This window comes from Perissodus microlepis, chromosome 13, assembly GCF_051167445.1.
Source record: "Perissodus microlepis isolate ML-2025 ecotype Zambia chromosome 13, ASM5116744v1, whole genome shotgun sequence".
Taxonomy (NCBI): domain Eukaryota; kingdom Metazoa; phylum Chordata; class Actinopteri; order Cichliformes; family Cichlidae; genus Perissodus; species Perissodus microlepis.
Window position 1 is genome coordinate 6,866,811 of NC_140473.1, and position 19,150 is coordinate 6,885,960.

General features: G+C 40.0%; 1 protein-coding gene across 1 annotated transcript in view; it reads right to left on the bottom strand.

Annotated features, from left to right (window-relative positions):
- dntt (deoxynucleotidyltransferase, terminal) overlaps window positions 1-19,150 on the bottom strand; it is a 108,277-nt gene that overhangs the window by 65,505 nt on the left and 23,622 nt on the right. Inside the window, exons 4-7 of the mRNA XM_084948849.1 lie at window positions 8,126-8,296; window positions 4,101-4,172; window positions 3,775-3,898; window positions 1,088-1,220 (exon numbers count right to left, since the gene is read on the bottom strand). Coding sequence (XP_084804975.1) covers window positions 1,088-1,220; window positions 3,775-3,898; window positions 4,101-4,172; window positions 8,126-8,296 — 500 coding nt within the window. The remainder of the gene's footprint in view (window positions 1-1,087; window positions 1,221-3,774; window positions 3,899-4,100; window positions 4,173-8,125; window positions 8,297-19,150) is intronic.

The window sequence follows — 19,150 nt, forward strand, 5'->3', positions numbered from 1 at the left end:
TCATGCACATTTGCTGCAAAGCTAGTATGCTATAAGGATCAGCATGTAAATCGGTGTTGTATATTACAAAGTGTGTTGAATTTGGACTCAGAGCAAAGCCTTAATGCTTTGCTATTTGGCTACACCTGACAAATGTGAGATAATGCCACGATACCGGTCCTGTAGCTAAAGTGACTTTTTTTCCCCGTTATAAAAGTTAGTGTATAGTAGTTTTCTACCAAACTCTGACAAACAGAATACAGCAAATGCAGAAAAGGAAAACTTTAATAAGGTTTTAAGGGAGCAGGAATAACTCCAGTAACATGTAATGTTTGCAGCCCAGACACTATTAAAGACCATCAGCTAAGCCGCGGCAGCTCTGTTACCCCTGTAGCGAGGCAAGCGCCCGTCCTTACTGCCAGACTGCTTTTGAATTATTTACCTCACACGCCACTGGTTACGGCTGGATTTTTACAACACCACAGAGCAGAGTGCTCCACACTTACTGAGCCACAAAGCACTGCGCATAACAAAATAAACAAATAAATAAATAAATGAAACAGCACCACAAAGACGTGCCAATGGAGGGAGGCACCGGCTGCGAGCAAACAGTGGCACTCAGCAGGTAGCTTTACAAGCGCACTCACTGTGCACTCTGAGACTGACAAATGTAATGCACTTTAGCATCTTAATGTAAATGCAAAACGTTAGTAACCCATGCTATCTGGCGTTCTGTTTTACTGTCAAGAACAAAGGTGTGAGATGGGGAATATTCTGCGGTGGTAAATGTCAAATTAATCTGTTTTGTCTAAGAACTCTCGAAAACTGCAAGATGCAATTAGACACCAGCGGCTCTGACGCTTCTACCCAGACACTCACTCTGTGACTTCTATGCTCTGATATCAGATAATAATAATAATAATAACAGTAAAAAGATCCACCGGGGAATCAAGCAGACCTCTTGAGGCTTTGCTAATGTCTTTGCTTTCCCTGTGTATAATATGAACAGAACAATAATGGGGGATGGGGAGGGGCGAGGAAAGACTGAAGGTGCCGTTGTATTTCATCTTCAAATATCAACACTGAAAGGAGGAGACAAGTCTTGTACCTGCGAAAGCCACCTGTCAGTGTGAGTATGGCGTCCGGTGTGATCGCACGGACAGCTTCGTCAATAATGTTCCCCAGGGCTTGGGCCTCTGCTTTACTGACAGCCCTGGAGATGTCTCCATAATGCAGAAAACCTGCAGGGAAAAAGACCACGTGGTTATTAGTCTGGAAGCCAGCCATCAATCATAGCCATTTGCTCCGGGGAACTGGAGAGTCAGAGTGAATTAAAGGTAAGGTAAAAATGGGATGTGTTCTCCTGGCTGATAGAAGACGGCCGCCGGTGTTCGCCCGCTGCAGACACAAAACGACTGCAGCGAGCGCAGAAACGGTGCAAAAATTATAATTCGTGGATCAATCGGTATCTCATTGATTTGTATTTTCCTCTGTCTTTGTGCTACATGAAAAGCATTAATTATCCATTTCTTTTTTTGTCCCCCACCGAAGAATGGAGCTTCCCCCAACAATTAATTAGAAAACCTTTAATGATATTTCTGCTTCTAATGAAGTAAATTAAATGGGGTTATTCGTGTTTCTGCTCTTTTTCAAGACTCGTCGAGCACGACGGAGGGTTCAGGGTTCAGACAAATTTTCCACGTCAAAAACTCACACGGTATTTCTCCGCACGGAGTCGACACCGCAGTGTTCCAAGTGATCGATTACGACCAGTTTGATGAAGGTGTCTGTCAGCGCAATACATTATGGGACGGAGTTTGAAAGTGAATGGAAACCTGCGAGCGATGCAGTACAGTGTTTTGAATTACCATCCAGCAGAGAAATGATGCAGACGAATGAAAAGCTGAATATCGGTATTTTGTTTTTCATATGTGAGAGCACTGTGGGGTATATGTCACTGTCGAAAGCTGATGCTATCTGCATGTCTGGCTGCTTCTGTCTTGGTATATTTCTTCATATTTCTCACTCACGTATTCCTTTCACATTTGATCACATCTGTTTCTTTTATATTTTTAAGAGAGGCACTCCAAACACCTTTAATTCTGTCTGTTTATGGTTTCTTAAGCATGAAGCCTAAGCAAACTTTTTCCTTTAGCACCACCAACAGGTTCACATTTGTGGGTTTCATCTCTGTGGATTGTTATACTTGATGCGGGCCCTCGATTTTCATCAGGTCATCATTTTAAACTTTACGCCGAGCACTTCGGTTTATGACCGCGGAAATTAATGACGTTCTCATCAGCCTCGGCCGACCTCAGCTCCCACTTGTGAGTGAAGCATCCATCAAATCTGCGTTTCGTAGTCAGAAACTCCTCCGACAAAAATAAACAATGAATTTAAGATTAATGACAACGGCTCATGGAAAATTTGCACGGAGGCTCCGAGTTCATGTCACGGCATGTCGTAGAAGCACACGAGAACAGAGCGCTCCACCTGAACTGAAAAACATCTAAGGCCACACAAACCTGCGCTCTATATGTTAATTAGCAAATGCTAGCTTTCTAACACAAAGATGGAGATTCACAAGATATTTAATTACCAGGGGACCTCGTGTGATCGCTAATACCAGAAGCATCTAATAATTTGCTCATTTCACAGCTCTTACTAGTACTAGAGGTCGAATAAGTGTATGTTATCTCCTTCATGGAAAACCTGGATGCTTTATCTGTTTTTTTCATCATAAATGAGAGGCCTCATCGTGTGAAGAGCACTGCAAATCCTCACAACATCACACATCTGCGCGCCGCAAAAAAACGTTGTTGTAAATTGCAAAGTGAGCAGCAGGATGGAGCGGTGTCTCCCAGCTGCGTGCTTGCTGATTTTTAAGTGGCATAAAAGAGTTGTTCATCTCAATAATGTGTGACATGCTCTCGGTTGTAATTTCACTCAAAAGCCAAACGAGCCAAACTAGTGGACAGAATAAATATTGAGGGGAGGTGGGGGTATATGCTAAAATTTATGCTGTCGTATACCACAAATACCAGCCTGGCGACAGTTGCTGGAGGTGAAGTTTGGTGGTCGTTAAACTGTTTAGAACACATCATCTGGGCTTTATGAAAACCAAGACAAGACGAAGCGTCAATCCATGAAGTATTTCACAGGAGAAGTAAAGAATCTGAGCTGCTGTTGGAGCTACGAACAAAAGCAGGGCGTCCTCGCATTCAGACTCATCCTCTGTGCATAAATGCATGAAATATCTCACCCTCAGAAAAAGCATCTTTGTAGAATGGCTCAAAAAGAACTAATAACTACCACAAATGAAAAATGAATTTTCAGCTTTTGGCCAGTTTGCTTTTCTTTTAGCCTCACAGAGCCACTCTTGTGGCCGTGGGCTGTAAGTTGTTGAAAAAATTTTAGCACCAACTTAATTCGATGGCCCGCTCTGCCGCGACTGAGTGGTGAGACGTCTGCACCATGCCTCCCCTTCAGAGTCACTACTTATTGATTTAGGTTGTTTTTTTGTAAGAAAAACTCTCCTGTTGTGGTTTTTTTACAGTAAACGCCCTGCTGATCATATCTCACTTTGGAGAAAACACATTACCGCTAGAGGCTCACATCCTTTGGGAGTAAACAAAAAAAAGGCACAAATAAAGTCCCAAACGACATGCAGCCCCGCCCCCCCGCAGGGATTTAACAATTAGGCCTTTGAGTCTCTCTTGGAAGCGAGCTCGACTTGAAATTTTTCCTCTATAATTTGTAAAGTGGCGGAGCGAGGATGGTGAGATGTTGATGTACCACTTTGTTGCATCCGGTTGAGATGAATGCCGGGCTCCGCCAGAACGTCGCTGAATGAGCGCAGCCCTCTGCGGTACCACTTCTCAGCTGTCTTAGGTCCAACCCCAAACACACTTGTGAACAGCTGGCAGGAAACGAGGTAAGTATGTAATCAAGGAGACATGCTCTGAAATGACAGGTTCTTCTGAGAAGAGGTAAGCATTCAAAGTTTCCAAGAGCTCCGAGTTCTTAAGAGGGAGCAACAGAGCGCATCATTTTCACAGCGAGTTAAAAGCTCCAGAATGGAGAAAGCGAGCCATCGACTAAGTTGTTATTCATCCACTGACCTTTAGTATTTGATACCTTTCATCCGAGAGTATTTTCTCGACTTCAAACGAGCGGCCGTGTTGAAGGATCTCCTGCAAAACACAAAGGCGGATGATATTATCATCAAGGAAAGCAATGTCTGTGTCAGCATCGGCGTGTTTTCCCCTGGGTTCCCCCCCAGCCGGCTATTAACAAATGGGCCCCAAATCGCTGCTTATTTGAGAAACCATCCACTTATATCAGGCGTCCTTATTTCCATTTCTTTTCCTTTCGACAAATAACGACTTTGTTGTTGCAATACCTGGGATTAATACCTGTTTTATGGCAATCATAAAAAAACCCCAAGGTAATGTTTTCCCCCAGATTCTGTTGTTTGCTCCAAAACCGCTTTGTTCTGCATTTAATTGCCTGCGTCTCTCAGCGAGAGTGCCGCCAATTTTGCTGGTCACATTTTAACTGTCTTCATTATGCAAAGGCGTAAAAAGAATCAGGTAGCAGCTATCTGGTTAATATCGGCCAGGGGGAAATGAGCCTGCATGCTTTTGCTCTGGGATAAGTATCCGTGTGCATTTTGAGCTTGTGCATGAATGGATGACAGCCTGTATCGGTGAGCCAGTGAACCTAACATCCACACTGTGAGTACAATGCAGTTTGAAGCAGCCTTCACTGCTCAGTGATGCATCCACCCGTCCACCTCTGCTTTTCAAGCCCCCAGCTAAGGCCAACCTCAAAACGCACGGATAATGCTTCAACACACTCCCCGCTCCGGGAAAGACACACTTCTTTACATGCACGGCTCCTCTCCCTCTCTCACACAAACACACACACATATACAGCAAACACATATACTGACTATTCATCCCCCAACTCTGCCTCAGTGCTCCCAGACTTTCATGTCAGTAGGTTTATATATTTTCCCCACTTTGGATGTTCAGTCAGCAGTGAGCAGTTCAGTCGCTGCTGACAGAGTGTCGCTCCGATGTTCACAGGCACATCAAGCATTTTGTTTTCACTCTGTTTGGTTTCACTTTGTTTTTTGTGTCATGTCATTTTTGGTGTTTTGAGCAGCAAACTGTTCAAAGAGACAACCCCAGCGAAAGGCGTGCGTCTGAATTGTGCAAGGAGAACAAGAAGGAGAGGTCACTTACAGGCAGTCTAATTTGGTCTCCCCGGGACATTTATGCTATTTTGTTTAATGAATCTGACTCGGCGCTGACAGCTTTGACAGATTCGGAAACGCGCTGTGAGTCGTGCAGCGTGTATGTTAGGTTTAACGTGTCAGAGAGAGCCGGGTTGCTGAGCTCACCTTGTTATCCTACAGGGACCTGGCGTTCTCTCAGAGCGAGCATCCGCACTTTCCCTGACAACCTGCCATGATTCCTGCCCTGAGCTCGAGTGTAGATGTGGAGATGTAGTGACCCAATAAGACTTTTTTTTTGTCTCAGAGACAAAATATATTTGTCTGATACCCATCAACGTGTGCTGCATGTGTGCAGCAAAGTTTTTATTCAGACGTCTGTACGTCTTTCTTTCATATATTTCTTAGAGACTGAACTCTTATGGGCTTATGTGTGCAGATGGTTACTGATTCAGCTACATTCTTCTTGCTAGCACAGAGAAAAAAAAACTATTCCTAAGTAATGGAATGCTTCATATACAATAGAGCCAGCCTGTTTAAACTACTTCTGTCACATCAATGCCTCCTTATTTAAAGTGGGCCTATTATATCCATTTTTAACTCCATATTTTTACTCTTGAACTCCACCGCAGACGCTTTGCATGATTCACAGTCCTTATTAAACCTTTGCTGTGCCTTGGTGCAGCCTCTCCGCAGACATTTTAACTTCCTTTCATCAGCCTTTAAGTTAACTTTTTTCTGATTCGCTGCCCCTCGCAAGCAAATGGTTCGGACAGACGGTGGGTGGGGATTCTTTGCTCACAACCAGAGCTATGTCTCTGAAAATGATCATCTGATCTCACTACATACGTACAAAAAGGGAATAAAACCTTCTGAAATAATACACAGCGCTGTGCAAAAGTCTTGAGCCATCCCTCATTTCTTAATGTCCACAATAAATGTGTTGGCACGATGTGCAGTGCGTGCTTGGAAAAAGAAAACTGAGGAGAATGGACAAGCAGAGGGTAAACGATAAGGTGCAGGTCTGAAAAATAAACTACAGCAGATGAACAGAAAAGACCTGACACAGGACCTGTGAGATCCAACTGGCCCTTCAGCTGATCCAGCTACTGTTCACTAAAGCCTCACCAGAAATGGTGATCTTAAGGAAGGGAAACAGGCTGAAAAGGCTGAGGGATGTGACATCACACATGCAGTGGAATGGCAATTGTTGGCAACAGGTCTTATGGAGGAATTCAAATTTGATTTTCTTTGCATTTCAGACTGTAGGTTTGGAGATCACAGTTTTAAATAGCTCTATATAGCAATATTATCACTTTGACCTTCAATTCAATCTATTGACCTTGAAGGAGAGGTCAAGTCATAGTGATATTAAATATTTTATATTTATACAGTACTTTCTACATGTTGACAATACACACCACACTGCAAGAATCATAGTTATAAGGCTTTTTGTCCATTTCAAACCACTAAACCATTAAGTTGACTTTGAAGACCTTGGTGGGCATAGCCAGATTTAATAGATTGTAAACATGACACCACTACACACCACTACAACGTTTGACCTGAATTCATTCCAAACTTTTCAAGCTATCGTGTTTACAGACAGAATGACACGCACGTACGCAACCAAAAATATAACCTCCTCGGCGGAGGTAATGAGGAGTGGCTTTTGCCAGGTTTTGTATTTGTCCATTTCTTGATGTGGTGTTTCTTTTTTTCTTAATGTGAATTTTAATCTAATGAAACTGGAGAAGTTCATTCGTTGGAAACTATTTCCAGCAGCACATTAATAAAGATAGTGATTTATCGTACGGGTCCTCATCAATCGGCACTGAAATTACACCCCCTCCCCGTTATGTGCTGCATCTTACTTTATTTTATTTTGATTTATTTCAGAGCCTGGTGTTTACAGAGGTGACATTTGGTAAAACATTAATTTTACAGTAATGTAATGTCAAACCCCAAAACACGTCCATGTATTGAATTTATAGCAAACTACTCAACCTGGAAAGTTTGCAATTAAGGAAAAGAAATGCCGACGCTTTCGTCCTCATCATCAGTGAGCTGCTGTCGCTTCACGCTCACAAGGACTTAGTGATCACATGTGTGTTATACAGTTCAAATGCTTAGAGCCTAACTACTGTCAAACCCCCACACACAGGTCCGTGGGGATATTGTCAATATGTAAACAGTCTATTGGCCACGCAGAGGGTTGGTCACGGTCTTGTTCACTGCAGTAAATTCTTGGGTTTTTTCTTGCCTTCCTTTGCAGAGGAGCAAAAAATACGAGTAGTAATAGTTGTGCCAGAAAACGTATCATATTTGAAGTGAAATCATTTGAGGCCGTTGCCAACATGCGCTACTCAATTAGGTGTTTTATACAAATGGCTTTATTGATCCCTTATTTGCTAGTGCAAAGGATCAATCAGTGTCAATATTTTACGCTGGTGTTAGTTAATTCTGTCACTTCATATCACATAAGCATAAATATTAATAATGGCCATTGGTTTCGAGTGCTTTAGCTCATAAATCACATGCTGCGTGTTTCGAATCATCGCCGACGTCTTCCAAGCGTGTTTCCAAAATATTAAACTGTATCTTCATGGCAGCAAATTATTTTAGATCATTGCACAACTGTATAAATAGGGTCCGGGAAGTTGCGTGAGTTATGGTTTGCACACCTAATCTGAAAGCTTTGATTTTGCGACGTTGCATTCAAAAGACGTGTTGTCAGAAAATCCAACCCAGACGATAAAATGAGGGCAACAGTTTCAGTTTTCAGGGCATTAGACATTTCTTTATATTTCGTTTTTAAGTGACACATGACACCAGAACCAAAATACAGAGGGAAAATCCATTGGCTATTAACTGGACTGCTGTGGATTAAGTGAAACTGGGCCTTACCTCTATGACACACATAGAGTGTTCCCCCAGGCAGGGCAGGTCTTCTGTGACCCGTAAATTCTGCACCGTCCAGGGCAGACTCTTCAGCACAGATGCAGCCCTCCTGAAGGCCAAGCACGGACCCTCCATGTCATTGAGTTCATGGCTCTCTGCCAGCACTTCAAATGCATCCTGCAGGTGCAGTACAGGTGAAGGAATAATTAAGAAAGCAGATCTTATGCACACCTAAAGGATGTAGATTAAAAAGCATAACAAGGCAAAATTGTTGCAAATAAAGGAAGAGAAAACTGGGAAGAAAAAGAGAAGCCAAGTAAAAATATGTCAGGTGTGCATTCACATGCGAGATGCATTGACCCGTAGAAGGAAACCAGACAGAGAGAGAGGTTTCCTCCCCCCATCCTCTATCAGTACTGGCTGTCTCTGCTCCTGTCCCTGTCACCGTCCCTGTACAGTAGAAACCTGCTGCATGTTGTTTTTCTTCTAGATGACTGGACAGAGACATTAGAGGCTGGCAAACACCAGACAGGAGCCTGTTATTTTCCACTTGTTTACCACAGCCTCCCATGGGGCAAGCCACAGACTTTCTCTGTACAAAGGCAGGATTTTTGGACCCTGGATTGAAAGGAAGAATCTACCACATTTACAGCTCTCTATTTTTGAAATCAGAAGCTGCTTTAATCATTATTTCATCATTAAAAATCAAATTGATCAAGAGGCTATGAGTGTTTTTCATCTTGTTGTCTTTTTTTTTTTTTTTTTTTTACTCATGAGGATTGTTCGCAGACACAGGAAACAAGGCTGATGCAGGCACGTGCATAAATGATGGGTAAATATACTGTACATGTTCAAGTTTGCCATATCCACTTTAAAGACAGACAAACTATTAACAGCTGTTTTAAAAAAAATCAGGTAATTGTTTAAGGAACAACAGTACTCTAATGCCATAATTGGCCACTTTGTACGACAGAAACCGAGCACAGTTCAGTTTTGCACCCTTAATTATACAGAACCAAAACAACTCTGTTCCCAGCACTTTTCTGACATTTTATCAACAAGCTGTTTATTGTTTTTCCAGGAAAAATGCTCAAATTAACTGATAGAAAAAGTAATAAGTGCCCTATATGATTTCATAAAAGTAAAATACACTACCTGGTCACTTTATTAGGAAATCTTAATCATCTTGCTACAGTTACAGAGACGTCAATGAAACAATTACTGACGAGAGTGAAGGGGTAGCACTTTAAAATAATGCCACACACTATTAAGCATTAGTATGTGCTTAACTCATCATTTGTTTATCATTACTCATCCATAATAGTGCATTTATAGATACAGTTATTTTTATCCATCTGTTCCTATACATAGTTACACCATATACAGCTATCAGTGCTATTACATCACTGCTAGTAATAATCATAGTCATTATATCTGTATTTATAAACGGTGTGTCATTAACAAGCCTCACGTCTCTTTCCCATCACCCGCCAACCAGTGGCTGCAGATGTCTGACTCTTCGTGACTCTTGGTGCTGTTCGAGATCTCTTCCTGATAAAAGGGAGTTTTTCCTTTCCACTGTCACCAAGTGATCCTCATAGGGGATCATTTGATTGTACAGCTTTCTTTAGTATTGTAGGGTCTTTACTTTGCCATTTAATGTACCTTGAGGGAAATGTTTTGAATTGGCACTACATAAAGAAAGCAAAAGTGAAATGAAACAGATTTTCCAAATACTGCTGTGCAACATATAATTTACTTAAAACTAATAGGGTGCCTCGTCTGACTGTAGCAATAGTACTTAAGCTCATGTGTGTGTGTGCTTTATGTGTGTGCTTTAAGAATTTTTCTTTTTTTTGTGGCGTCTTAACTCAAAAAGCTTAGAAAGTGGTTAATAAATGGCCACATGGTGGTACAGTCATTGCTAAATCCCAAATAGCCATTCATTATTATTATTAGTATTATTTATATTATAGTGGGGTTTTTTTAAAAAGGGAAAGAAAAGGTGGAAAAGGAAAAATACACTTGATCTACATCAGTCACACTCAAGATTTAAGCCTTTAATTAACATTAACAGAATGACGAGAGAGAGAAAAGAGCTCATGAAACAAGTGTCACACTTTCTAATATTGGAGTATACTGGCACGCAGCAGTACATTTGGCACCATGTTCAGCTGGACCGCTTCACAGTTTGAAGTGATGGGCTACCGTTGCGGAACCAAGCGGAGGAAAACTTGTCACCACAGGAAAGTTGAACCATCATCATTATTGCAGTCATTCATTAGCTAAAACAAGCAATGCTGTTGTGTGGGTTATGATAAAACATGTCAAAAGACTCAGAGATGCAGCAGGTTTGGTGCAGTGAGGAGTGAAAAGAGCAGCAGGTGGGACTGGACTCAAAATACTGTGTGTGAATTACTCTTCTTTCAAATATGCATCTCTTTTTCTGAAAAAATAAGATAAGTTTATTGAAGCAACATGGCATTATTCTTTAAAGCACCGTGTGCTTTAAAGCTGCTCAAAAAGGCATCATGTAACTTGTCTAGAATGACAAGGAAACATTATTTGATGCAATTATCACGATTAACTCATTTATAGAAGCAGAAGATACAAAATAGAAATGTGTTGCTGCATGGAAGTCCTCTGAGTATTCTTCCTGCCAAAACCCCAAAGCATGTGCTACTAAATCATATAAATGTGATAATTGCCTTGTTTAAAAAAAAAGTTTAGTTTTTCAGCTCATCCCTGTTCTATCACTATTTTACTGTGCATACCTCCAAAAACAATGCCTTGCTCACTAACTCAAGTGCTGTGTTTTGATATCAAGTCATTGTCTATCTATCGACAGTAATGCAAAACTGAGACAATGTGCAAATCTGCTACCTGTACAAAAAAAGCTTTTATTATATGTCACAGCATGCATTTCCAGCTGCATGTACAAAGGGCAAATCGAATGACTTGAATGAACTGACGCACACTGTGAGTGAAACTGGAGTGCTCAATTAAATTTGTCCATTTGAGTACTCTCTTCGCCACAGCAAGGGCCAGGTTTGCTTAAAAAGATCTGGTTACACGTGACTAAAGTGGCACACTTTTTGACAGACAGGGCCCTGTAGTTTTGAATTCATTTATCACCAAGTGACTCACACATTTGTAAAGAGTCAAATGTGAGAAAGAAGTTCAATTCAGGATATCTTAGACCAATTACTCTATAAAGCGAGCAAGGTTGTTAGAAATTGCAATATTTAACTGCTACAGAGCCATTAGGTCACCAACAAGTAATCTGACTCATTGCTACTAAATTCAGTATTACATTACAGTTATTACTTTAGTTACAAAATGTCTTCAGTTATCTGCATGAGAAAGTAGGAAGGTGGAAATCAAATTGTGTGTTTAGATAAAAATAATGAATGGCTTGTAACAGTATAGTTGGGACAATATGTAATGTAGCATTTATAATTTGGCAAACTCTTGCAAAGCTGTTTTCTATGTAAAACAGGTTTCAAAAGAAGAATGCATGCAGACACCATGCCATTCACAGAGGAATATTTTATTCAGTACATTCACACGTGGAGTTTTTTTACTTTGTTTTTCATTCTAAGCACATTGTTTTTTTCTAATTTCTCACGCATCCATCTGACGTGCATCTTAAAAAACACAAAAAAATATCTGTGTCTTTTGGAATCTTTCTTTTTACTGACCTGTGCACTATCAACAACACTTCTGAGTGCTGTGAAGAGGTGTGTAGTGTAATAAAAGGACCACAGATGCTTCTGTTTTCCTTTTTTTATGCACTCCCATAAATTTATCCTTTCATATTACATTGTTCAATTCAGCATTAATAAGAAGCTTTTAACTGGATTATTTTAGGTTAGTTTTTCATATTACACTAACTCTAATGTGTTGCGATACTGCCATTTATGTGGTGCATGAATCAATAATGTTTAAGAATAATAATAAAAGCCGATGCCGCTTTAATATCATATAGCCTATCCATCTTCCACCCACCACCCCCCCTCCAAGGACAGATATTGAAAAGTAAGGAATTTGAAATCCTAGACCTGAACTTTAATGCAGCTCAGTGTTATCAGAGCTCAGGGCAGACCTTCATTTCCTCTCCTCTAGTCAAGGCGCTATCTGAGGTCAATGCATCACCCGCAGTTCTGTGCAGACATGCAGCATCAGGTCAGTGAGCAGCAAGACTTAAGCCCAGCTCACCCAGGAGACGCAGTGACCCGTTTACTGCAGCACATGGAAAAAGAATGACCCTTTACAGCACACAAACACACACGCACACGAAGCTAGGTTCTCCTCACAGCATGCGACAAATTGGAAAAGCAAGCTTGTTACTGGATAGGTGAAAGGGCACATTGGTGTTGTGCAAGTGTTTAGTGAGAAGGATGTGTTACTAGCAGTTTAAGGAGATGTGTGTGGAACAGTGTTCTGAGGCTACCCGAATCTGACTTGACATAAAATCCACAGGGTAAACTTCCGATTTTCCAAAGTGCAAACAAAAGTTAGAAAAGACTCTTCCTTCATTTCATCATTGAATGAAAAGCAGGGAGGATTCAAAGAAAGCTTTCAAACATCTTGAAGGAATTTTGCATCAAAAAGTGAATAATTGTTGGAAAAATGTACACGACTTAAATCAGAAAATATTTAGCAGCTAAAGAGCCAAATATTTCCAAATATTTAGTTGGTGGAGACCAAAACAGAGCTAAAAACAAAGAGGGTACTTTTCTGTATTTGTGCCTCTGTACACCACCACTTCAAACAATCAATATGTGACTGAAGTGTAGACTTTAACTCAAAGGCTCCCTTAGGTTCCCTTCTTATTTCTTGACAAATTCAGCTGATTTTTGAGCAAACTTTTGCGGGTGGAATGGTTGTATAACACACGTTTTTATTGTCTTGAAAAAACAAAAATTGGGTCTACATGTTTGAATTTCTTGTTCACATGAAGTCAAAAGTACATTCAGGTTTAAATATACACGTACACTCATTTAAATCTTCTGAAAAGTGGTGCTGAAGATTCCACAGTGTCTCATAATTTGACACAGCCAAGACCTATTAACTTCTGGTAAGTCACCATGATTGACTGCAAGTGGAAGATTCTCTTTGCTAGAATAAAAAGCATTTATTTAAAATAACTCCCTGGACCGACGTACACAAAGAGTAAGGTCAAGAAAAGTGATGATCTATAAAGGACAATTGTAGATTTATATAAGTAAGGAAGATCTTATGACGCTATTTCTGAACAACTGCAGATACCAAAGTCATCAGTTCAAACATCTGTATATAAGTAAAAGTTATAAGTTGTTTAATTGTTTAACCACCTTTCCAAGGTCTGGAAGAAGATCCAAATTGTCACCCTCAGACGAGAGGAAAGTGGGTAGAATGTTGAGGAACAGCCCAGGGACTACTAAGTCTCAAACCAGTCATGAACTGGAAACGGCTGAAATACCTGCATCCCTGTCCACAGCGAATTGAGCTTTAGCTCACCATAGACCAGTGGTTCCCAAACTTTTTTTACTAGGCCCCCCTTTGTATTACAAGAAAAATGTTCGCAACATCAACATCAACCAATTTAAATAAACTTTACCAATTTCGCCAAGAAGAATGGTCAAATATCCCACCAGATTAATGCCAGAAGCTTGTTAATGGCTACCAAAAGTATCTGATCGAGGTGCAACTCTCTAAGGGACATTTAACTAAATATTGGTGGAGATGTATGTATATATTTGAGCTTGAAAATGGTCCTCAGGGCCCTGAATCATTTACTTCTTTTTCTCTAATTGCACTAAATGACTTAACCACAGTAATAAACAAGATGAAACCCTCATCATGTTCATTAGAGAAATTACCTCCCTTCGGGACTTTCAATAGCATTGGTCCATTGTTGCTGTCTATTATTAACAGTTCCCTGAAGCAAGGCTGTGTTTCCTTCAATATTAAACATGCTGAGGTAAATCCTTTACTAAAGAAATGTAATCTTGATCCGTGCGCTATTGGTAATTTTCACCATATTTTGTAATTTCCATTTGTCTGCAAATTATTGTAAAAAATTGTAGAAAGTCAATTCAGAGCCTTATTATACAGATTGGAGATTTTGTATCCATTTTGTCTGGTTTTCAAAAGCAGTACTTCATTGAGACTATTCTTTTGAAGGTCTATAACATTCATCATATATCATTTGACTTGACCTCAGCACAGTCTTTGATACTGTTGACCATACGATTTTACTAAATAGGGTTAAGGTTGGCTGGTATGTGACTTTCCATTAGACTGTTTTCCTTCATGTGTATCTGATAGGACTTTCTCTCTTAGGATAAACAAGTTCTTCTCTGACTTTGCCTCCATAATATGTGGAGTTCCACAAGGTTCAGTCCTGGGACCCTTATTATTTTCTTTCTACATTTTTCATTTGGCATTATTCAGTGTTTTTCTTACATTTCTATGCCAATGACATTCACTTGTATATGTCTTTAAGCTTCACCAGCTGGATAGGTTGTCTACCTGAGTCCACTGTTTACCCGAATTAGGAACTGGCTCCCTGTCTTAAACACCAACAAAACTGAGACAATGATCCTGAATTTTTATCCTAAAATCAGTCAGGATCTTGCTTCTTTTTCATGCAACTGCTATGTCCAGCATTTGAGATATTAGCATAATATTTGATTGGCATTGATTCACATGTAAAATCTACTTCTCTCTTTCCTTCATGCAAGGAACTCAAGAAAGTTATTTGTGCATCTGTGTTATCGTGTTTATATTACTGTAGTGTTCAGTTAAACAATCTCTTTTAGCCCTTTTTCATTAGTACCTAGTTTCCATTAGATCAGCTCGAAGAATCTCGATGGGGCTTGACTCGTTTTCCATTACACTTAATGTGCGAGGGGTTGTTATAGCAATGCAGCTGAATGTCGCATGACATCATTTCTATGTGACACGAACACCACAACAAAGGAGGACATCATGGCGATGGTATACCTGCTGCTTGGTGTATGGCTTTTTGTCAGACTCGGGGATCACGGTGTTGTTTTTGTGCAGCCATTTCTCTTGTTTCCACATTTCAAAAATGTTGCTTTGATTTTTGTAAAGGAGATACTCTAGTGTAGCCACTGACTTGCCAGTTGGTGTTATGCAGTCTGCTGACATCACATTTTCGGTTCATCTTGGAACTCTTGCCGAGTAGGTACTAAAAAAGTACCTGGTACCAGGTACTGCCACCTAATGGAAAATCCTGACAACTGTGTCGAGCCACACAGAGTTGACCTGAGCAGGTACTAGTGGAAAAAGGGCCATTTGACATCTTCAAGTGATACAAAATGCAGTGGCTCTACTTGTACTTGCAAAGACTTTTACAAAGAACAAGTCTTTAATCAATGTTCCAAGATACTGGAACGTTCTCCCACTACAGCTGCATTTAGCTGACTGTGTGAAATCTTAAATATCAGTTTAAAACTTTGGTGTTTAGCCATTTTTTTAGTGTAAGTTTTTTTATTGACTGAAACTGTTTTTAAAAGTACTCGTTCATGTCTGTCATTCCATGTCTTAACTTTATTTTGCATTGCTATTAAAGTACTTCATTTTTCTAATTTCTTTTATTCTCTTTTGTTGTATACCACTTGTGACAACTTGTCTATGAAAAGTGCTTTAATAATAAACTTTAGTTACTCACTGTATGTACAGTAAGTAGATTATGTACAATTATTTGATCTCCTGCTAAATTTGCAAAAACAAATAAACATGTCTCTAACTTTTATGGTAGTTTAATTTTAATGGAACGAGACCGAATAAAACAAATAAAAGAATTAAAGATGTATGCTTAGTAATTATTCCACCCTTGAAAGGATTAGTTGAAAAAAAAAAAAACATTCATGCCCATGATAAAGTTTTGACCACAACTGCATAAAAATGGCCCTAGTTTCTAGTCATTATATATACAATCATCTCACCTGTGGAAAACTAGAACTTTAAAGTGTCATATACAGAAACACACATAAACATGCACGGAGCCTTGGCACCAGTCTGTCAACTGTCATGTTGTCAAAGCAGCTGTGTGGAATCAGCACTGCAGGCTTAAAAATCCACCCTGCAATTGCATTCATCTAATTAATGAGGAGTTAAGTCTGATAGTGAGACTTGGTGTGCAGGGACGTTGATATAGCACGCCGATTTACCCCCCATCACCGACTATCATGAACATGCCTGCAAACCATGTTCACACAGCAGCCCGCCTCACCGCATGCTCAAAAAGAAACCATGAAAGAAGGTCAGAGAACCCACTGAGAAGAGTTTTAACACGATTAGCATCTAAGAGATGGATTTTATCTGTCCCATATCTAATGAATGGGTAGCGGGCACATGCCTCCATCTTTTTTTTTTTTTTTCATGTAACATTAAGTTTCATGGTTCGAACAATGAATATAAAAGAATTTACTTTTTATGCATGCTGTGAAAGAGATGTTTAAGGCATTTTGTGATATTTATCATCTTTAGTCTCTCTAAAACTCTAAAACCAAGCACAGACAGGGCCTCGCTGTTTGCTCCAGCTTTGATCCTCTCTGAGCCGTTTCTTTGTTTCCTCTGTAAGTTGTGAACTCCATCGGGTAAAGGATGTATTCAGTGTGATGCATTTAAGGTTCAGTGCTCCAATATCCCCTCCAACCATCTCCTCATCTGTGACATGTCAGTGTTATCAATGCACTCGAGGTCTTGTACTGCAAGAGAAAGAAGTCAAGATGTTTAGCTTCCCTGCCTCTCTTCCCCTGTGTTTGCTGGTATATATCTGCTTGAGGTTATACACCAGTCAACCAGAGCATTAAATGGCAACTGTACTCTTTAACAGCAGCAGCCAACTTCACCCCATACATCACAAAAATTGCCCAGGAACCAGCTCCCAAAACACAAAAAAGAGCCCAAGGTGTTGATCCAGCTTCCAAAATTCCCTATATCTCGATCCAATTAGTATACAAGCGATGCACAAAAGGGGCCGATAAGTGCACGCATGTGTGCTACCATCAGAAAAAAAATAACCGATGCTCACCCAAGACATAAGTGTTGATTTTTTTTAACACTCTGCATCAGACTTATAGTGAACATATGACAGCAGAAAATTGGAGGCTAAGCAGATAGAAAAAAGAGAGAGTGTAAACTTGACTTATGTGCGTAAGTAAGCTGTGAATTTCCCAGTCACAGCAAGACAGCGAGAGTGGGAGAAAGCACAGGAAGAATGGGTAGGTGGCTAGGGTGGTGTTATGCATAAGAAAAGGGCATGTAGAAGTAATGTGGGAGTAAAAGAGTTTGAGGCAGAGATGGTGAGAGATAAAAAGGGAGCCGGGTTGAATAAATCAATAGTGCATGGCTGTGGAATGAAGGGCCGTTTGCTGCCAGCATGTGGTTGACACCTCACTGGGGTGCTGTTGCTGGGACGATGCTCATCCTCTCTTCATGACTCTGACACCACTCTGAACCACCACTTCCTCCTCCTTCACTAACACATACACTGCTCCTCCGGATACGCTCCTTCATCCCTGCTTCCTGAGATCACTGCAGGTTTTCCCACACTTCCTTTGTTTGTCTAACGGATTACCCTATATAGAGAGCTGTAAGAAGAAACTGCATCATTTAAAGCCCCTGGGTGTTGATTATTTGCTTCACCACATTGTAGCTTTACTAAATAAATTGGTTTTGTCCGATTAGGAAAAAAAAACAAAGCTTTTGTGTAATAGTGAAATATGACCAACTTTCCTCTGTTATTGTTTGGGTATTTCTACAAAAAGTAAGGGTTTTTATTTCAAAAGGGGGATGTTAAGACAAATCCAGATGTTGTTCACCCACAGTGTGCCTCATCATGTGTTGCAGTAGTCAGAAGGGTAGTGAGCAATAGTTTTAAAGTTTAGTAAAAAAATGAATCCCACCCTCTCACAGAAACTGGGATTTAAATGATTGTTTTTTTTTTACTTATCTGTAAGTGAAATTATGGCTTCTTATCCATTTTTTCACATTATATTTAGTGGTAATGCAACACTCCACAATTCCTGAATAGAATGAACTTATATAAGATAAAGGTCTAATCATCCCTTAGTTTACTCAGATTGCACAGAGTGTATATTTGTTAATAATTTGAATCATTTTGGATAAGGATAAGTGTAAGATAATGGGGAATTTTAGTTTTTACTTTATAATTTGTTTAGTGTAAGATTTACAGTTAAATTGTATTTTCTTGCCTTATTTAATTTTTACGTACTGTTCCTTTAATACACGGTAACTGTGCACGGGGGGAGCGTTTGCGACTGGCAGTGGGGAGTAACGGGGCTTTAACTAGCTGTGGAGTAAAACAATTTTCTTACCGTGTTTGCAGTGCACAGGAACATTCAAACGGATCACTGTATTTCAAAACTGTGGAAATAAATGTTTGCCTGTTTGTTTTTCAACTACAAGCGGACTTTGTGGATTACGTTCAACTGCACAAAGACACGCGTACGGCCCGACTACCAGCTAGTGCTTCCGCGGTATTAGAACTAATGGGAGACTTCCATATTTGGTTCCACCCAAAAATTTCCAAAGAACAATAACAAGATATCAGCCAGTCATGTTGCCTGTTGCTCTAATATATCTTCACAGAAGTCATGCCTTCTAAAAATGTTCAACAATTCAGGCATCTTATTAATGTATCCATCCATTTGCTTCCGCTTATCCTTTTCTCTTTTTTTTTTAATTCTTTATTTCTAAAATATTACTTCACGAAGGTGATTACAGGCATTAACCAACACAATTTACAAGGGAAAAACAAAACAAAACGAAAGAGAAAAAAAAAGAGAAAAAAAAAAACAGTTAGCTAGGTTGGTGGTTTCATGGTTTCAAGCTTTGAAAAGAAGATTCGGTTTATGGGTATTGGCATATAGGACCCACTTATCCCAACACAAATGGAACCAACCCACCCTGTCATTGACATGAGCTGTTACTTCCTCCACCCTATAAATCTCTAGCGTAATTTCCCACCATAATGACAAGGTCGGTATATCT